This window comes from Mugil cephalus, chromosome 3 (genome assembly GCF_022458985.1).
Source record: "Mugil cephalus isolate CIBA_MC_2020 chromosome 3, CIBA_Mcephalus_1.1, whole genome shotgun sequence".
Lineage (NCBI taxonomy): Eukaryota > Metazoa > Chordata > Actinopteri > Mugiliformes > Mugilidae > Mugil > Mugil cephalus.
Genome location: NC_061772.1, coordinates 8,353,346 through 8,371,581, shown reverse-complemented (window position 1 = coordinate 8,371,581; position 18,236 = coordinate 8,353,346). Strand labels below are relative to the sequence as shown.

The window sequence follows — 18,236 nt, the reverse complement described above, 5'->3', positions numbered from 1 at the left end:
ATAGATTTTGCCATGTATTTTGATGGATTTTAAACAAATACTCAAATCGGTCAAAACTACAACTGAAATCAGCTGTATGTATATATAAAAGCTATGAAAGTCAACTTCAGATGTCAAGGTAACAGATCAGTGTAACAGATGAATCTTGGAGCAGAAGGAAATAATAAATCAAGATATCCACCTGACATTTTAGTTACCGCTGCAAGAAATTCAGCGTGCTGCATTAATGAATTTTCCACCTCTGACCCTTGTTGTCACACATGCTCACGTCACCTTTTGGACATGGCAACACATTGCAGCAGCCGGCCATCCTCCTTTCAAAGCGTTCTCCTGCTCTAAGACTGTTTGCGAGGGTTTTGGGGTGCAACCTGCTACATTGGGGATGAATAGAAACAGATGAGATTAATCTACGCATGATTCCGCTGTTATGAAACAGCTTAAGAGTATTAAGATTACACACACACACACACACAAATCTGTCACAAAATCACATGATTTTAAGAAAAGTAACAGTGACGCAGAAAAATGGTGCATTGCATCTGTCAATGAACCTTTAATTTAAACTGTGAGCGGAGCTAAAAATCTGAAACAAAGTGTCACTCTGAAACATTAGAATAGTGCAGAATTACAAAACAATACACACTGGTCATGAGAAAACCAGCCAATATAAAAGCAGTGCCATGAATGAGTTTTTTTTTTTTTTTTTAAATTATACAACAATAAAACAAATAACAGCAACTGCTTATTTACAAGGATGAAACTTTTGTAACACTTGGGACACTTCCTCTTTCCTCTATTCTTCATTCTGGCAAGTATTTATTTTGTGCTGCATTGAGATGTGTGTGTTCCTGGTTGTGTCTACCCTTTGATGGGGGCCGTGCCGTCTCATGATCAGGGGACACATCAAATTATTAAACGTGTTCAACTGAAAAGACTCCGCTTTATACAAATGATAATAATTTGGCAACGCACCAGAGTCCTCCTTGACATAAATCTCATTTTCTGTAGTTAAACCGGCCAAACAGCGTGACTGCTCTGAAACACCGCTCTGCACGCACTAATAATACTCTCCTCTGGATCACACCTGATTGGATCACAAGCACAGCTGAACACCTGGCGTTACAACATCCCCTCAAATCCCCTTTGTTATAAAATCAACTGTCATCACTGATGTACTGCAGATGTGGTAAAATAAAACAGTGTTTTCAAAAAATATATGAGGTTTTTTATTCACCTAAGAGACCTCGTGAGTTTTTTATTTATTTTTTCTTATCTGACTGTCACTTTAGCCCACATATTATAATATTTTGTGAACTTAATCACAACCCACTAAAGTAAACAGCTAACATTAAGCTTGATCTAAGTTCTCATGTCCCAATTGCGCAGCTTCTTTGTCATCTTCTTTCTGAGAGCAAGGCCTACAAGAATCTGAAGATGTGAGTATAATGTTGCTGTGTCCATGAGTCAAACATTTCATATTGATCCATCAACCAAAGTCCTTATTTTAGGATCAATATATGATCATGATGATCCTGACGTGTACGGAGCGTTTACCCTCATGTGTTCGGATTATAGGGGGAGCTGGACTCTGGCCAGTTTTCTTCACTCTCGTTAAAGGACTCTTGTGTGTTAACTAACTCCTGAGCAGAAACAGCAGCATGCTGCATACAGGGAACAACAGCGTGATGCGGGAGGGGCTGTGCTGGTGCGTTTGCCCTTTCAGTGTTTCCTGGTTCGTCTGGTCAGAGGTGGGAGGGCTCTGGGCCGCAGGCACAGTGATGGGTGGGAGAGTTGTGCGGCTGGCACACATGTCGTAGAGATTTCCAGAAAACTGGGCCTTCCTGGACTCTTGTCTTAGAGACTCCCAGACCGCTGCCGCTTCTCCTGGACAGCCGACCAGAGCTGAGTTGGCGCAAACGTGAAACGCATTCCAGGACCTTAAAGAAACAAGGAACAGGAAGAGATAATAGTTAAAAGTATCAACTGCAGTGCATCCTTCTGCAGCACAGTGTACAGACAGTAACCCACAATTATACAAAGATGAAGCTGTAAATAGTTTTCCTGAGCAGGTGTCTAGTGGCTGCTGCTGCAGTGATGTGTAATAAATGACACTGTGTAGTAAAAAGTGTGACAGAGCACCAATCTGATTACATCTAACACAAAAAACACTAAGAGAGGACAATGAAAACAAAGCATTCAAGCCAGTTTATCTTTTTAATCCTTATTAGGCAACACTTGTGGTGACTGGTGATAACAGAATTCCAGCAGAACATGTCCAGGAGTAAACATGCTGCAGCCACAACAAAAGCAGGGCACCATTCATTGCATCATGCCTTTTTTTCTGAAAACAGATTCCTGCATCTGGAAATTATGTTGATTAGACCGAACCAAAACAATAAAGCTGCAGGTCATAAACCTAAAACAATGAGCTGCTCTGTGAGGCCATAGTTTGCACGTTCACCAGTCAGTTCATGTACGATTCAGCAATTAGCAGTAAAGACAAAGTCCTGCTGAGTCTGATAGCAACGAGATTGGTTTTACAGGTATTAAGTCCTTTTCTTTATTTGGGACACGTCTTTACCTTCACAAATCACCCAAGTTATCGCATGTCATTGCATCAGATAAGTTTATAGAAATCCATCTAACATCTGTCAATACATTTCTCTAAAAGCTAAAAATCTGCCTCATGTGGGATTCACCATCAGGGGATTATGGATGTCTCTACAAAATTTCATATCATTGCATCCAACAGTTGAAATATTTCAGTATGAACCAAAGTGGTGGACCTACAGCCCAACCATCTCACAAGGCATGGTGATAGAAAATCTGACGAGAGTAACTTCAGTGAGGATTTCATCATTGTGTGAAATAACTTCTATTAATTTGACTGAACATCCACCACGGTAACAAACAGGTACACACTCACCTGCAGATTGCATCGATGTCCTGTGTACTCTGGTCTTTTTGTGTTTCCACCAAACTATCCCCAAGTGTGAGTAGACACTGAGCAAAACTCTTGTAGATGGAACCACATGAAATAGGGATGGCAGCTCCGAAACACTCGGGGACCAGACCTGGTAGAGAGACAAGAGACAACAATCAGATCATCTCATCATCAAAGCTTTGAAAACAAACAGATTAGTATGTTTATAGGGAGTAAAATAGAGGACTAAAAAATAAAGAAATACCAAAAAATAATTACAGAAATATATTGTACTGAATATATTTGGAAGGATTATACACCCTCAAAGCCAAATGTTTGAGTGCATCAATCAGCTCCAACAAAGCACTGCCCTGTGTCACTTTTGCCTTTTCTTTGAAAGATTCCTGAAAAGCTGATGCACAAAGTTTGAAAGGTTTCGTGGAAGTAGATTTGTAGATTAACTCTGAGAAGGCCTTCAGTTTGTTGTTGTCCTTGGACGCCTTCCCTTGTCAGCAGCTGACACAACCCTGACGTCTGGTCCAGTATCCTCCTCAGCTCCACTCTAAATGTTGAAGCTCTGAGGCATACCATTTTAAAATCTGCATTTATGAAATAACAACAATAGCAGTATTTTAACGTCTAAGTCTAACATGCTTTACACCCCAGCAATGAGCATTTCAGCACAGAATTGAAAGCAGGATCGATTAAAGTGACATCTAAAAAGGCTCTCTGAGAGGAGTATGTTTTTTTTCAAAAGAGACCACTACAACCTGGATCCAAATACAACAAGTTCTGAAACGACACTCAATCAGAAAACCCGATGATGCGGCTGCACCAGCCATAACGGCAATAACGCCTGCAACTGAATTCACCAACTTCTGCAAATAAACCTACTCCTGAACACCTGCAACCACCTCAACTACAGCAACACCTACACCAACCATAACATCAACAGTGACTCCTCCAACCTAATACACCAACTTCTCCAGCAAAACCTCAGGGCACCTTCTACAAATAAGCGATGGCTGAAACTAAAACAATACTTGCAATTAGGATTTTGTTGATTTGGCCAACTACATGTTTTTTATGTCGTCTAAAACAAGTGAATTAATAATTTCACATGCAAATGCACAGCGTTGCAGACACACACACGTAAGAGAGAGAGAGAGAGCGCATGAAGGGAGCATTTCATTAAGGTAAGTGCATCTGTAAAACCACTTTAGTCTCAGAATAAACTGAATGGAGCATATAAGCTACTGCAACTACTTTGCACCTTCTCTAACAAAGCTTAAGTTACACTGATCAATTAGTACGAGTTTCTACTCAGATACAAACTGAAAAGACATGTGTCCAGATACCTCAGGAAAAAATGGGACATGCAAGAGCATTTGGAGCACATTACTTCCTGACGACCTAAATTAACACCATCACATGCAACACGCCCTCAATCTGCAAGTGAAGAGCAAGAAACATCCTTACTGAGACAGAGAGCGATGGAGAGCAGCGCGAACGCAGCGCCTGGATGGGGCTTCATCGTTCAGCCCAGCGGAGTCTCCTGTATCTGAGCGCTACCACTGAACAAACTCCCACTGGCTGTAGGTTTGAAGAGTGTGAAGTTGCTGCTTTAAAATGGGACGTTTCCTGCCATCCGTTGGGAATTCATCGGATTGCAAAAGTACAGCAATGCACAGAGGCACAACCCAGCTGGATTAACAGTGAAAGGGGCCGATGCATCACGGAGAGTAAGAGGATGTTGTGTATGTGTGTGTGATTGTGTGTGTGTGTGTGTGTGTGTGTGTGTGTGTGTGTGTGTGTGTGTGTGTGTGTGCGCACAGGGGAGGCGAGAGTAGAGAGGTTGGAGGCAGCAGACCAATGACTGCATCACAACATAGCTCACTGGATTAGAGTGTTCTCATTTCCGGTCTTTGGTATTTAGAACATTTATTTGAGACACAAATAAAAATCATCTAATGGTAAATGTGCACTAAACACACTTATTATGGCCCTGCCTGCAGCCCGAGCTTGGTATTACTAGTGAACTATGAATTTTTAACGTGACAGTGGAAGGAAACATGAAACAAGTGTGAGGATTTCATTTTATCTGGACAGATGGATGATGTCCCAGTGAGGATAAGAGACCCCAGCTCACCTGGGAGCAGAGCAGTTTCTGAGAATAGCAGCAGCCCTGTGGGAACTCACGTCCAGCTACGTGGGTCAGAGGGGGCCAGTGAAGAGAGCTGTGACGTGGTAAACAATTTAAAATAGGTGATTGCAAACCATCTTCCTTATTCCCAGCCCTCCTAGCTTGAGCATCTATCTTACACTCCTCTTCCTCTCCAAATCCTCCGCTACGCTCCCCAGATGGCTCACACTCCGTGCATTAGTATAAGTCCTGGTTCACATCTGTATACTGACACAGGGGGAATGGTAGCCCATTGTTAATCTGCAGCTTAAAACAACAATTAACTGCAGAATAATCTGTGTCTGAGGCCACTGCCCAGAATCGATACATCACAGAAACTACTAGTACTGCTTTGGCAGAAATTACAAATGTGAGTCTTCCTGAAAACATCAGTATTAGCTCAACATGTCTGGTGACCTGTTCTGCATTGTCACATTGCACATGCGTTGTTCAACAGAGATCAAGATGGATCTGGGGCTTCCGCAGGTTTTTATTTTTGTCTTTCCCTTTATTGCATTATATGAAGTGAGGTCCAAGGACAGATGTTTAGCACTTTGTCTATGGCTTCCTCAAGGATCTGTACACAATATAAAGTATATTAAAATAATCATTTTATGTCTTATTTTTATTTTATTTTTTTCATTGTTTGGACATTTTGTTCAAATTCAGGTTAAGCTCAGTCACAGAACACACTTTTTTAAAGTGTGTCAAACTGTATTCCTGCTAACAACTTTTATCCAGTTTTGATTGTTTTATCCTGCACAACCCAGGCACATCCTCCACTCACTGGCTGAAAAGTCTTGGTGGCTGCTTTCTCCGTTTCACGGCACAAGCAGGTCAAAGCCAAAACTGGCTCTCATTGCATTTGCATTTTTCCAGAAAAGTGGTTGAAAAGTGTCTGTAGCTTGTCCTATTACGACAAACAGGGCATCATTCAACTCCTTACAGGATAATTAATTTATCTGCACTACCATTTGGCTCATCTTTCTGTTTCTCTCTCAAATCTGACATCTATTCAGGTCCAGGACAGGCAAATCAAACTACAAACATATTATTTCTGATGGCTCCCTTGTGTATTTTTTACTTGGGGCCCAGAAGAAGCAAGGATCATAATTCCATTTAATCCTCTGCTGCTAGCGGGAAGACCCACACAGTATTGGTTTTCATCCTAAAAAAAAGTCTTGTAGGAGGAAACTATCACTGTGGTTATTCATGTAATATTATTAAAATGTACAACACAAAAAATAAGCACTGTGACTGACTGAGAGTCGGAAGATGATGACTACTTACAAACACTAAAGCAGGATTATTCAGAAGTGTCATAATGTGCATGAATGACGCTTCCAGATCAAGAGTCAAACACAGTGTGCTCCGGTCACATGAAGACCCACTTTAAGCTGCAGATGACCACACAGTTTAACTATGAATACAATACATTCTCCCACCCATCTACAGATGTATTTGTTATTATTTCCCATCTTTATATTCCACATTATTGGTTCCCAGTGCTGGATTTCAGAATGATGATTTGCTTGCATTATTTTACTTCATTCACGTTGCATAATTACTCTCAAAGGTTGAAACAATGTGATGTGAGAATCTATTGTTAGGACTGATTGTAAAGACTGCAGTGGTAAATGGCAGCAGCCATAGAAAAGAAAGACAGAGTTGTGTAAGTTTGATTGACAGCACTGGATTAAGGCATTATGTAACACTGTTGGGAGTAAAAAAAAAAAAAAAAAATATCCAGATGAGATTAGGATCTGGATCCTCCCTCTCTCCAGTACTCACCATCTATTCATTCATCCATCTCTCCCTCTTTTTCTCCGTTCCATGTAACACATTATTATAATAGCTGTTTAAAATTACCCATTTAAACTCAGGGTGAGTAACTGTGTTACGGCCCTACACTCACATTATGACATTTAACATTCCAACTCCTCAATATGAGTAGCAACACAGCAAATGACCATGAAAGCAGCCAAATCATAAAACAAATTAGTGCATATAGAGGGGATGTAAATCTCCATTCCTCCCATCACCATCTAGAGGGTGAAAATCCTGCTGCAACGTACGACTGCACATTCTGACAAGTGCATCTTTCATCTCCTTCGATAAATTTCATTTGCCGTCCTGTGGGAAAAAAAAACTGTTTAAATTGTTTGCAAACCTATCACAAAATAATAAAGGATATAAGTTTATTCTATACTAAATCAAGGAGCCTGACATGATATTAAATGAGTAAAAACAGCTCTACCTCCTCTATCTACAATAACTAAATCATATTAATAATTTAGAAATAATAACTTAGTACAACATATAAAAATCGAGGCCATTTTAGGGTGTAATGCATGGTATACTTTGGCTGATAATACTAGTTGTTGGGCAGTGTGATTTTTAACTCAAATGTATTTTCAAATTGTTGCTCTACTACTTTTACTTAAAAACAATCTCCTTCCTCCGTCTTGCCGTGTACAGCAACACTCAACGAAACTGATGCCGAATTGACTGGACAAGGCGAGTCCGTTTGAAAATAATTTGAGAGAAAGAAAATGCAAATAATAATAATGATGTAAAAAAACAAAACAAATTACTTGTACTCAAATGTGGAGATTTGCAGTTCTAAACGTATCTGTTGCTCAGAACAAGCAGTCTGAATACATACAGTTTTATCCTTTGGGATATTGTAATGGTTACTTTTTATTTTTTTTATGACTGGATTAATTTATTGGAAACAACTGCAAACATCCACACAGCTACCTACAAGCCTCTCTAAAGGCTAAATTGCAACCCCAAGGCATAATGAGGTTTCTTATCATGTCAAGTTTCAAGAGCAACGTTTTATCCCAGTAATTCTAAAGAAAGAGACAAACTGATGAGCTATACATCACTAACACTACAGACTTTACAGAAAACAGATGCTGCAAGCATCAGTTCACATTAGACGCCAGACATTTGAAGTTCAGAGTTTATGTTTGGTTCCTGTCACAAATCTTAAAATTTTATTATTTTTTTTCCCCCAACAACGCAACACTGCTGAAAAAAATACTAGAAACACTGCAAACCTTTATCTCTCTTTTTTCTAAACAAAAATAGTCTCATTGCAGTCCATGGAGTCTGTTCTCATACAGGATGAGCCTTCTAGTGAAGGTAAAATAACAGTAACACTGCAGGATCTTGAAGTCTGTTCCTCTTTTGTTACTTTGATACTGAACAAAACAACGCATTTGTTGAAATCAGTCCGCACAACTCAGCGCTATTTCAAAAGGAAATTTACTTCAAACTGAGAGCGGAGCACAACTGTCCGACCACGTTCAGAAATGCATGTAACATCCTGTGCATAAAACACCCATGAACAGGACAGAGAAATTCAGCCACTAAACTTCTGTTTGGAGAAACAAACCGAACATAAACAGGCACATTAAATTCATGAATCACACAGAAACGAGCAGAAGCTGTTTCACAAAGCAACCTTGTAGACAAACATACACTTTCAAGTTGCATAAAGTGATAACATGTTTTTCTAGGAACTTCTATAATTGGGAAAAACTGTTGCAAAAAAATGTAGCTTAATGTTTTCAACAAACGTCATCTAAGAACATGTAAGTGCCCTCAAAGTTGTCAAGGAACTCCTTAAAGTGACGTATTCTGTCGCACAAAGGAAAGCAACTTAAAGTACCATTAAAGGCAGCTCTGATACAGTCATGACAGAGTTCTGTTTAGATGACTAAAACCATAGGTGTGCCAAGAATAGTGTTTTGGTTGCACATTAATCTTATGGGTTTCATCTTGGCGCACGTCACATTACTTTCGTGATTTAATGAGAGACTGAAAAGTAAAGAAAGTATCTCATAGAGCTCTTAAGGAGAAAATTCTGTATGCATCTAGGCAGTATTGAGCATCAGTCTCCCCTCAGTCCGGTTATAAATATGTAAGGCTGTCTAACTTGTAGATCTGTGCAAACTACGAGTCATTGCTCAATGAATAAAATATGTGTGCAGACCAATGGCGGACTGTGCATGTTCCTATGTTATTAGCAATGAGGTTATTACTATCAGCTACATAAACTAGCCAGACAACTTTTTTCCAGGCTTTTTCAGCTCTGCTTGTTAAAAATAAATTGTCATCGCTCGTAGTTTAATACAAAATAGGGCTGGATCTGCTGTCTTCATCCCCCTCGCCTCCAGTCTCAGTCTCTGTAACGGGTCGCCTCCGGGTTGTTCACCCACCCCATCAGATTTTCTTCCGGACGCTGCCAGCCACCGAGTGGCCGTACAGCAGCCGGTCCCGTTCCCGCACCTCCTCCTGCAGCTTGGCCTCCGCCACCCGCAGCTGGCGGATGGTCGCCTTCATCTCCTTCATCTTCACCTCCATCAGTGCGATGATGTCCCTCTGCTCGTTCAGTTTTCGCAGCAGCTCTGCGGACGTAGTGCCGGTGGTCAGGGAGTACGAGTGGTCCAGCGGGCTGCTGGTCACGCTGACATACTGCACAGATGACCCCGTTTCGACCGACGAGTCGTCGGCCGTCAGCTCCTCTGCAGCGCTGATCGGCTCGGGGAAACAGGTCCCCTGTGAATGGACCGGTAGCCGCGCCGTGCCCAGGTACTCCCCGTTTTGGCCTATCTGAACCACGGTGATGCTGTCGTCGCTCGCCTCGCCGCCTGCGTTGCCCTCGGCCCCTTCTGCCGTGTTGCCCAGTACGCTGGTGACGACAATCCCGGAGGTCGCGGCCGCGGCGGGGGCAGGAACCGCCGAGGACGCTTTCTTGCCCCTGCCTCTCCGACTCCTGCGTTCATTCACCCCCCGCAGCGGGAAGAGGGACGGCACTCGGATGCTGTAGGTTTTCCTCCCGCCGGCGAAATGCACGCTGCAGACTCGGTGTCCCGTGGTGGGCTGGAAGGTGCTGAAGCAGCCGCTGACCCCGGCCCGGGAGATGTTCCTCAGCCACAGCTCCCTCAGCGTGGTGTCCTTAGGAAATGTGTAGAAGCGCAGGTCCCGGTCCCGGTGTGAGTTGTTGTAGCAGCCAGGGACACAGCAGGTGAACCCGGGCATGTTTACCTCGACACCAATGGTTAAAACGCAGGCCTCAGATTAAGTTTAGATTATTTTATTGTTGTTTCTTTTTTCTATGCGTTGTTATCAAGCTCGGCGGCCTGCAAGCGGAACTACACGTCCCACAACGCTAACAACTTCCTGTTTATTTTTCACCAAAAGTGAGCCGCTTTTCTTCGTACGACGACTGAATCCGCCTGAATTTATCCGGACTCGGAGTATACGGAGCTCGCAATTAAGATGAATTCAACGCTGATATTATATTTTCAGCGGCAAATGTCTTGATTTTATTCTTCGCTGTGTTATCAGTCCAGCCGTCCCCCACTGAGAACTAAAAGTCCCATAATCCTTTGCGCTTCCGTCCGAGTACGTCAGTAATTTGGCGCCCCTGCTGGTCAACGTGTGAACACGCACAGTTCTGTGGCTACTTGTTGTCTGTCCCATTTCGAAAGGTTTTTATTCACTTACAATATAAGCAAAAAGAAAATAAGATCAACATGCTGAAAAACAACAACTTTATTCAGAAATTTCCATTTCCACGTATAAAGCTCTGTAATTACCTATTCATATTGACAAAATTTTAGACAAAGGTAGGTACAGTGTGTACTGGCCCTGCGCATACACTGATTTTGAACTTGACTTCAGGCTGAAATATGGAAAATAATGAAGTCTAGAAGCTAATAAGTGCTGGGTATAAGCCCAATTAGACAAAACAAACTGAAACAAATGTGTTGGAAGACCAGATACCTATTAAGTTCAATAAATAATTTCAACTTAAATTATAAGTGTTTAGTTTCCAGCCATAGAATTTCAGTGTAAAAGGAAAAATAATAATATATTTTTTTAAAAAAAAAGGAATTAGCATACATTATTTACTTACTGTTCGTGTACACAAGGAAATTATTTTTGAGATACATGTCAGTGTTTCAATAGTGTTTCAACAAATATCAACCAGTATAGACTTAGATTAAGACTGTTGTTCATGTGACTCCCAGGCACTAATAGTGGTCCACTACTTCTACTTCCTGGATGGTGATGGGCTTTACCAGTGTCCTCTTCCTCCTGAAGTCAATGATTAGCTCATTGGGCTTGTCCACATTTAGGAATAGTTGGTTTGCCTAAGACCATTTTACATAGTCTCAGGCCTTCTGTTTATCTCTAATGCACCCAACCACACAGAGTCACCAGAGAACTTCTGCTGGTTACCCCAACTGTGTAAATGTACCACACATAAAATAATATTCTTTTTACACCTGCACTATGCAAACCAAAGTCTTTTTAATTTTATTTTTGAGAAAGTTTGGTGTTTAAAAGTGAAAAGTTTTTAAAAGTCTCAGTGCATCAAGCTACCAAACTGTAAGAAGTTTTTGAAGGGAGGTCTGTATTGTGCTAGAACACCAAAACACTAAAATGCTGTTCAAATAATAGACTTGCTCCACTGGCACGTCTTTATTATGCATTAAAACAAATTTGTGTTTTTTCAAATAACACGCTTATTTCTAACTTTTAATAGGCTTTTTATTATGTACCTGCGAAGGGTGGAAACCGTATTTTTGAATATGGCCGTCGTAGGCTGTGTCTCCCACTGAGTTCACGGCTGCGGACACATCTCCGGCCCCTTTAGCGTCTTTGGCTCCGCCCCACAGCCGAACCGTTGCTACTGAAGTTACCATTAGCAACTGGGCAGAGCCCGGCTGAACACCACTTCGCACCACTACCGGTGTTGTTGTCCTGGCAAACACGGTAGGTAGCTAACGTTAGCTTTCATGTGAGATGAGTTGTTTCTGTATCACATTTGTAGACACATTAGCTGTTACTATTAACTCCGAACAGTGCTTTCGTTCATCGTGAGTTGAGTTCGCTGTGAGGCTGTCTGGCCGGCTAGCTGAATGTGCTAGCTAACGTTATCAATAACCTCACTGTGTAGCCAGCTCGGCTTCTTGTCTGTGTGTAACTTGTTTAAGGTATTAAGTAACAGTGGACAGTTTTTGCCAACTTGTGACGTCGATAAATCACGAAGGCTACTGCCCAAGCAGCATTGTTGGTATCTTCAGCGAGAGTTTCGCATGGCATGGCTTCATCTGCCCAGCTGACTCAACAGCTCGGCTAAGTCACAGTGGTGCCAGTGTCTCTCTCTCTCTGTGTGTGAGAGAGTGGTGTTTCAACAGCTGTCAGCTTGGGAAATGCGTGTTTGTTTTGCACGGTGCCTGAGCCCTGAGCTGATGCAGGTTGAGAAAGAGGCAGCGTCCTCCCCAGAGGTGACACAGGTAATGCAGGTGCACAGGCACGACTTGCCTTTATCGGCCTGTTGTTGCACAGTCACGGCCGCAGGGAGCGTGAACTTGTTCTAGCCACTGCTGTTCTCCTACAAATAAATGTTTACAATATTATAATTATTTGAAACCATGTTTGGCACCATGTTATTAAAGCTCAAGACAGGGCTCTTTGCCCATCCATCTCCAATTATGGAGAACATACAACTGACTGGACACTTCTCTGAAATTATATAATGCTGTGGGAAGGGGCACAGACAGAGGGATAAGTTGCACTGGCTGTGGAGGTAGAGATGACGTTTGGTGGGTGTGGTATGTCTGAGGAAAGGCATGTTAAGTATTTGGCAGGACACAATGTAAGTCGCTGTCAGACTTCTGGTTGGAAAAACTGGGTGGGAATACCATCAAACGTGTTTGTCTTGCTTGTCGATACGTACACTACAGCTGGGACACAAACAGGCTTTCTTTATTCAAATCCACTCACTTGCCAGTTCATTAGGTACATTAGATAAAACAAACACACTGTAATATAACAGTTATGCATCAAATCTTAGCTTCATGACTGTTAGGATGTTTATGTTGCAACAGCATAAGAAAGTTAGCGATTCAACTGAATGATAGTTTTGGAGGGTGGAGTTGTGTGGTGATGTTGAACTGTTAATGCTTCTCAGCCTAGAACATTGACTAAAATGCCAAAATACTACAATTTACTTTTTGTTTAAATCCATACAGTTTGCCTTGTCCTTGTTGTAAATCACAAAAAGCAAGTAAAGTAGTTTTTGAAGTTGTTTGACTTTCTTTACACTCATATGTTTATTCCACAGAGCTCGTATCATTCACATTTAATTAAAGCTATTTCTGAAAGCAGCGACACATGATTCTAAAAAAGTGCTGTTTTGTGTTATTTTTAACCGTCTGTTCGCTTGTTTTACAGATAAGCTCTCCCGTTTGCAGCGAACAGCACCGGCCGTAACAAACAAGTGGCTTGTTTGCTGTTGGGATGTCAGTGAGACTGGCCATGGTTCACACGTAAGGTCACAGTGAGTGGCACTGCCATGTTGCCAGGAGTCGGTGTATTTGGCACTGGGAGCACAGCCCGAGTGCTGGTCCCGCTGTTGAAAGCTGAAGGCTTTGAGGTTCATGCACTGTGGGGACGGAGCGAAGAGGAAGCGTGCTGCTTGGCAAAGGAACTTGGCATCCCGTTTCACACCAGCCGATCTGATGATGTCCTCTTGCACCAAGATGTCGATCTGGTTTGCATCTATATTCCACCATCGATGACGAGGCAGATTGCAGTCAAAGCACTGGGTAATTTGCTCTCCATCTCTAGATGTAAAACAAATGTGAATGATGACGCTCACATAAGTTTTCTCCCAACACAGCAGTTTGATATCAGTTTCCACTCAGTGTTTTAGTATCTCAGTTATGTAAACTGATAACGTGACCTGACCCAGCCAGACGAGGCAGGTCAGATCAGCTACACATATTTAAAAACTCTGAGTACAAAAACGCTCATCCTGAAAATGTCTGCGTTCGTCTGTTTCTTGTTTACTGATGACGTGTGATAATGCTGAACAAGCCATGACCACAGGGCACATACAGTAGTATGATATAGTTCATAGTATATCAGTCTGTTAACAAACATTATCAACATATTGTCTGTCAGAGGAGACTACATGTAAAATGTTAACTTACTGTATCTGATGAAATTCCTGAGTGTTGACCTCAGTTTCCTGTTTAAGTTGCAACTTCCTGAGTGTTTCCCCACTGAGCCACTTATCCACTGCACTAATTCCAAGCACTACTGAAGGCCAATCTGCATATATGACAACTATACGCCCTCTGTGCTATCTCACATGGTTTCAAGAGAACACTAAGGTTTTGTGTATTTATGCCACACATCAGGAACTGGACAGTAATCAGCACCACAAGTCTGCCCCAGTTAGCTAGAACAAATACAGAAATAGCAACTGAGCATCTGGAAAATATGAACGGTGTGTGTAAAATCTGTTGTCCTTGTCTCTGCAGGTATAGGCAAGAATGTTGTGTGTGAGAAAGCTGCAACCGCTGTGGATTCATTCAAGATGGTGACTGCAGCCAGATATTACCCCCAGCTGCTCAGTATTATGGGTAATACCCTGCGCTTCCTGCCAGCCTTTGTTTCGATGCGCCAGCTGCTGGTGGAGGGATATGTAGGTGAAATGCAGGTGTGTGACGTCCGCGTGTACGGACCAAGCCTCCTGGATCAGTCGTATGGTTGGACCTGCGAAGAGTTGATGGGAGGAGGCGGTCTGCACACCGTCGGCTCTGCCATCATCGACCTTTTAAGCTACCTGACAGGCGCCCGAGCCCATCGTGTGCATGGTTTACTGCGAACTTTTGTCCAACAAAATGGCGTGATCCGGGGCATCCGCCGCGTAACAAGCGACGACTTTTGTTTCTTCCAAATGTTGATGGGTGGAACTCGGTCCGCTGGCGTGTGTTGCACTGTGACCCTGAACTTCAACATGCCGGGCTCATTTGTACATGAGGTCATGGTTGTTGGATCCACTGGGAGATTGGTTGCCAGGGGGACAGAACTGTACGGTCAACGCAATGGGGGTAAGGGCGAGGAGCTGTTGCTAGGCGACAGCGGGTGGGTGGGGCCAGAGGCGAAAGAGATGCCCCTTCCTCACCTGCAGGGACTGAGCTCCATGGTAAAGGCACTGAGATCGTCTTTTCAGGCTCACGAGGAGCGCCGCTCATGGGCACGAGGACCAGTTGCCATGGCACCAACCTTTGAGGACGGTCTGTACGTGCAGACAGTGGTGGAGGCGGTGAAACGGTCCAGCTGTAGTGGAGAATGGGAGTGTGTCGAGATCATGAGTCAGGAGCCAGATCCGAACCACAACCTGTGTGAGGCACTTCAGAGAAACAAAAACTAAATTCTCTGCTGAATGTTTCTCCTTTAACTCGGCTGCTTCAGCAGTTTATATTAAACATGACTACTTTGCATATTCACGAAATATTTTATTTGAAAGAACATAACTGCGCTGTGGGTCAAACTGTTGTGATTTGTTTGCACTCCATGGCTCCATTATTCTGATTCTTACCAGAAAATATTTTAATAGTTCACGATAGTAAATCTGTTCAAAACTACCTGTGGTCCGTTGATAGACGTTGGTGCCAAAAAGTAGACGCTGCCTCTTTTACCACACCTACATCAAATATTGGCCAAAAGCAAAAGTGATTCAAAGAGCCAGGGCATGTCAGACTACAGCCTCTCTTTTTACTGGAAGCAGCTTATTTTGTTACATTAATGTTGAATGGAAAATGTATAATGCCCTAATACCTACATATCATTGCGGTTAACGCTGTTTCCGATCCTCCTTGTCAGACCAGTGGTTGGATCATAACGTGTAATAAATGGCACGAGCTCAGTCTTACTATGGCAACAGGGCATTTTGATCTACCACGGTTTGTTCAAGCTGTTAATTACTGTAAGTGATGAATCTCTGTTGTACATGAACATTTGGTGTTTATGAGTTTGGATGAAAATATATTGGTGTGAATATGCACCAATAGCACCTGCATTACGAATAGGAGTGTTTACCTCAGGTGTGAGTCTCAAAGCATGTGGACGATTTGACTAACAAATATTGTGTCGTCACTCTGGCAGAGCTCAAACAAATCTCCACTGGAGCTAAACTGATGCAGAATGAGAATAATGGAGCTGTGTACAGTTTTGTATTTTATTTGGATGTTGTGATAATGAGCATTAATTTCTATAGTTGCAAGAGGGGCTTGTTGGTTTTTATGTTATACCATACCAGGGAATGAGTTAAATAAGCTATGGAGAGAATAAAAGTAATTTGTAGCAGCCCCCTCAAAATACCCAGGTTTCATTTAAAATGTTTTGGGGTGGTTTGAGCATCACTGTGTTGTAAGCTAGATAATAGGTAGTAAAAGGTTTGAGGTTCCCTGCTTCACACACACAGCAGCTACACCTACTCCTGTATCATCAACACACCACATTTTCTGTTGTAATTAATTTCCAAATAAATACACAATTTCAAGAGGTTTAAGATGAGCGCAGTGCAGACCCTAAATAATGTCTGATCAGAACAAACAGCATTGAAACTAAATATAAGGATGAACCTACCAACATGTCAGGCCTGAACATGTTGAGGATTTGTTGCTACAAAAGAAACATTTTAGGTGAAGATTAGCAGGCTTGTCCTAGATATTTGAGATTAGTGTCCAATGATTAATACATTTTTGAGTTTAAAAGCCTGAAAGTGTCTAAAATATCTGTTTACATTTAAATTTGTTAGCCATTGAAGTAATTGTGTGTATTTACAGTGCTTTAAAAAGTTATTACAGATGTCGAAGTCATAATCTTCAGGACACTTTTTAATACCAGTCATACTGAAACTGTACTGATATTTTCAATTAGTTGAACCACTGGATTTGACGTGAGAGTATCAACGTGAGCCTCTCTAATGTGCTCAGACCAAGAGAAGGAAGCGTTTACAGTTGTCACAGTTTACTCACTGCCTCTCACTTTCGGTTAATGCGATTATGGAGCCGCACTGTTGGCATCGCATCAACGGGAAGTTGTTGAAGAAAGAGGCAGTGTGTGCTGGTTTGATTTGATGAATCTGTCCCTTTCTTGGATCCATGATTATCTGCAAATATGGATAAATACATGCTTACCTCACGCTTTCCCAACAGTGCTTTACGAGTTTACATTCAGTGTCACGTTTTCCTGCAGAACACGTAAACATTAAAATACATTCCAACAGTTTTCACCTTCTCGTCAACAGCTGTGTTTTTGTTTTTGACTTGTTTTTTTGCACTGAAAACTGAGAAAATGACACATATTTAAAATGCAGTGTAGCGTTTGTACCAGCTGGCTCTCTGCAGCAAAGATGAGTTTAACATTTGTATGAGGAAGACTTTTTGTATTTATTTGAGTTGATGTGGAGGAAGTTTGCCATCGCTTGTTCTGTGTTTTCAGCCTGTGAATTTCTCTTGAAAGCTGTAATATTTATCTTTTTTTTTTTGGATTTAGTTTTGTTTTAACTGATAATATTGGCCTTTTGAGCACTAATGTGTTGCTTTAATGTTGGGAAACTGTACTGTTCATCTGCCTGACAGATATTTCTTGTAATAAATATCTGCTCTGTGTTAATTAATTGTGTGGCTCTCGTTCCCAGAGTTTATCTGAATATGATGCAAAACAACAAGTCAAGATTATATTTGGAGAACTTTGTCCCGATGACCTTATCTTTGACCAGTCCTCATTGTTTGGAAATCTGTGTGAGGCTCATTAACATCAGCAACCTTGAACATGTAAAGACAAAAAAACAGATGGGTCAAAAAATAAAATCAGTACAGGAAGAGACAGTTTTTTTTTTTATATCTAGTCTATGGAACATGATAATCTGCTCCTGATTCTAGGGCTGAAGTCATTGTCAACTGTGAGACACTCAATCCATCACAGGAGGTGAGGATTTAAATGAGTTAATGATGTGGTTTCATAAACCAGATTATTCTAGTGAGGCAAGTTAAGATTGACACGTGGAGCAAGAATGAATGGGAACACGGGGAATGAGCTCATGGAGGACTGAGACTGCCGTTAAGCCTGTTCATAGTGGATCTATTCCTGTATATTTGCCAGACGACACTTCTTGGACCTTCTTTGCCCTTGGAGTTGTAAACGGTGGGTATGGACAGTGAGTCAGAGCACAGGTCACTGCATCTCTTCTTTTTCATCTCCCAGTACCATCCATCATCTCCTCATTCCCCTCTCATCATATTCCCC

The 18,236-nt window shown here is 41.9% G+C and overlaps 3 protein-coding genes across 3 annotated transcripts; 1 reads left to right on the top strand and 2 right to left on the bottom strand.

The window, feature by feature from the left end:
* Positions 1-529: 529 nt before the first annotated feature.
* Positions 530-4,642, bottom strand: nrn1lb (neuritin 1-like b). Its single transcript, XM_047580781.1, has 3 exons — positions 4,403-4,642; positions 2,927-3,074; positions 530-1,937 (listed from the first exon to the last, which is right to left on the bottom strand). The coding sequence occupies exons 1-3, from the start codon at positions 4,455-4,457 to the stop codon at positions 1,634-1,636; spliced, it is 507 nt and encodes a 168-aa protein (XP_047436737.1). The 5' UTR covers positions 4,458-4,642; the 3' UTR covers positions 530-1,633.
* A 3,431-nt stretch (positions 4,643-8,073) lies between these two features.
* Positions 8,074-10,491, bottom strand: thap11 (THAP domain containing 11). Its single transcript, XM_047580220.1, has one exon. It carries the CDS (start codon positions 10,155-10,157, stop codon positions 9,339-9,341), a length of 819 nt encoding a protein of 272 aa, XP_047436176.1. The 5' UTR covers positions 10,158-10,491; the 3' UTR covers positions 8,074-9,338.
* A 1,252-nt stretch (positions 10,492-11,743) lies between these two features.
* gfod2 (glucose-fructose oxidoreductase domain containing 2) lies at positions 11,744-17,601 on the top strand. The gene is made up of 3 exons (XM_047580219.1): positions 11,744-11,900; positions 13,365-13,738; positions 14,459-17,601. Exons 2-3 carry the CDS (start codon positions 13,486-13,488, stop codon positions 15,352-15,354), a joined length of 1,149 nt encoding a protein of 382 aa, XP_047436175.1. The 5' UTR covers positions 11,744-11,900; positions 13,365-13,485; the 3' UTR covers positions 15,355-17,601.
* The last annotated feature ends 635 nt before the right edge of the window (positions 17,602-18,236 follow it).

Coding starts and splice junctions, on each gene's coding strand:
- nrn1lb (XM_047580781.1), bottom strand. CDS start 4,457: ATGAAGCCCCATCCAGGCGCTGCGTTCGCGCTGCTCTCCATCGCTCTC. Junction 3,075..4,402: donor CTCCATCGCTCTCTGTCTCA/GTAAGGATGTTT, acceptor TCTCTCTACCAG/GTCTGGTCCCCGAGTGTTTC. Junction 1,938..2,926: donor GACATCGATGCAATCTGCAG/GTGAGTGTGTAC, acceptor TGTTTCTTTAAG/GTCCTGGAATGCGTTTCACG.
- thap11 (XM_047580220.1), bottom strand. CDS start 10,157: ATGCCCGGGTTCACCTGCTGTGTCCCTGGCTGCTACAACAACTCACAC.
- gfod2 (XM_047580219.1), top strand. CDS start 13,486: ATGTTGCCAGGAGTCGGTGTATTTGGCACTGGGAGCACAGCCCGAGTG. Junction 13,739..14,458: donor GATTGCAGTCAAAGCACTGG/GTAATTTGCTCT, acceptor TTGTCTCTGCAG/GTATAGGCAAGAATGTTGTG.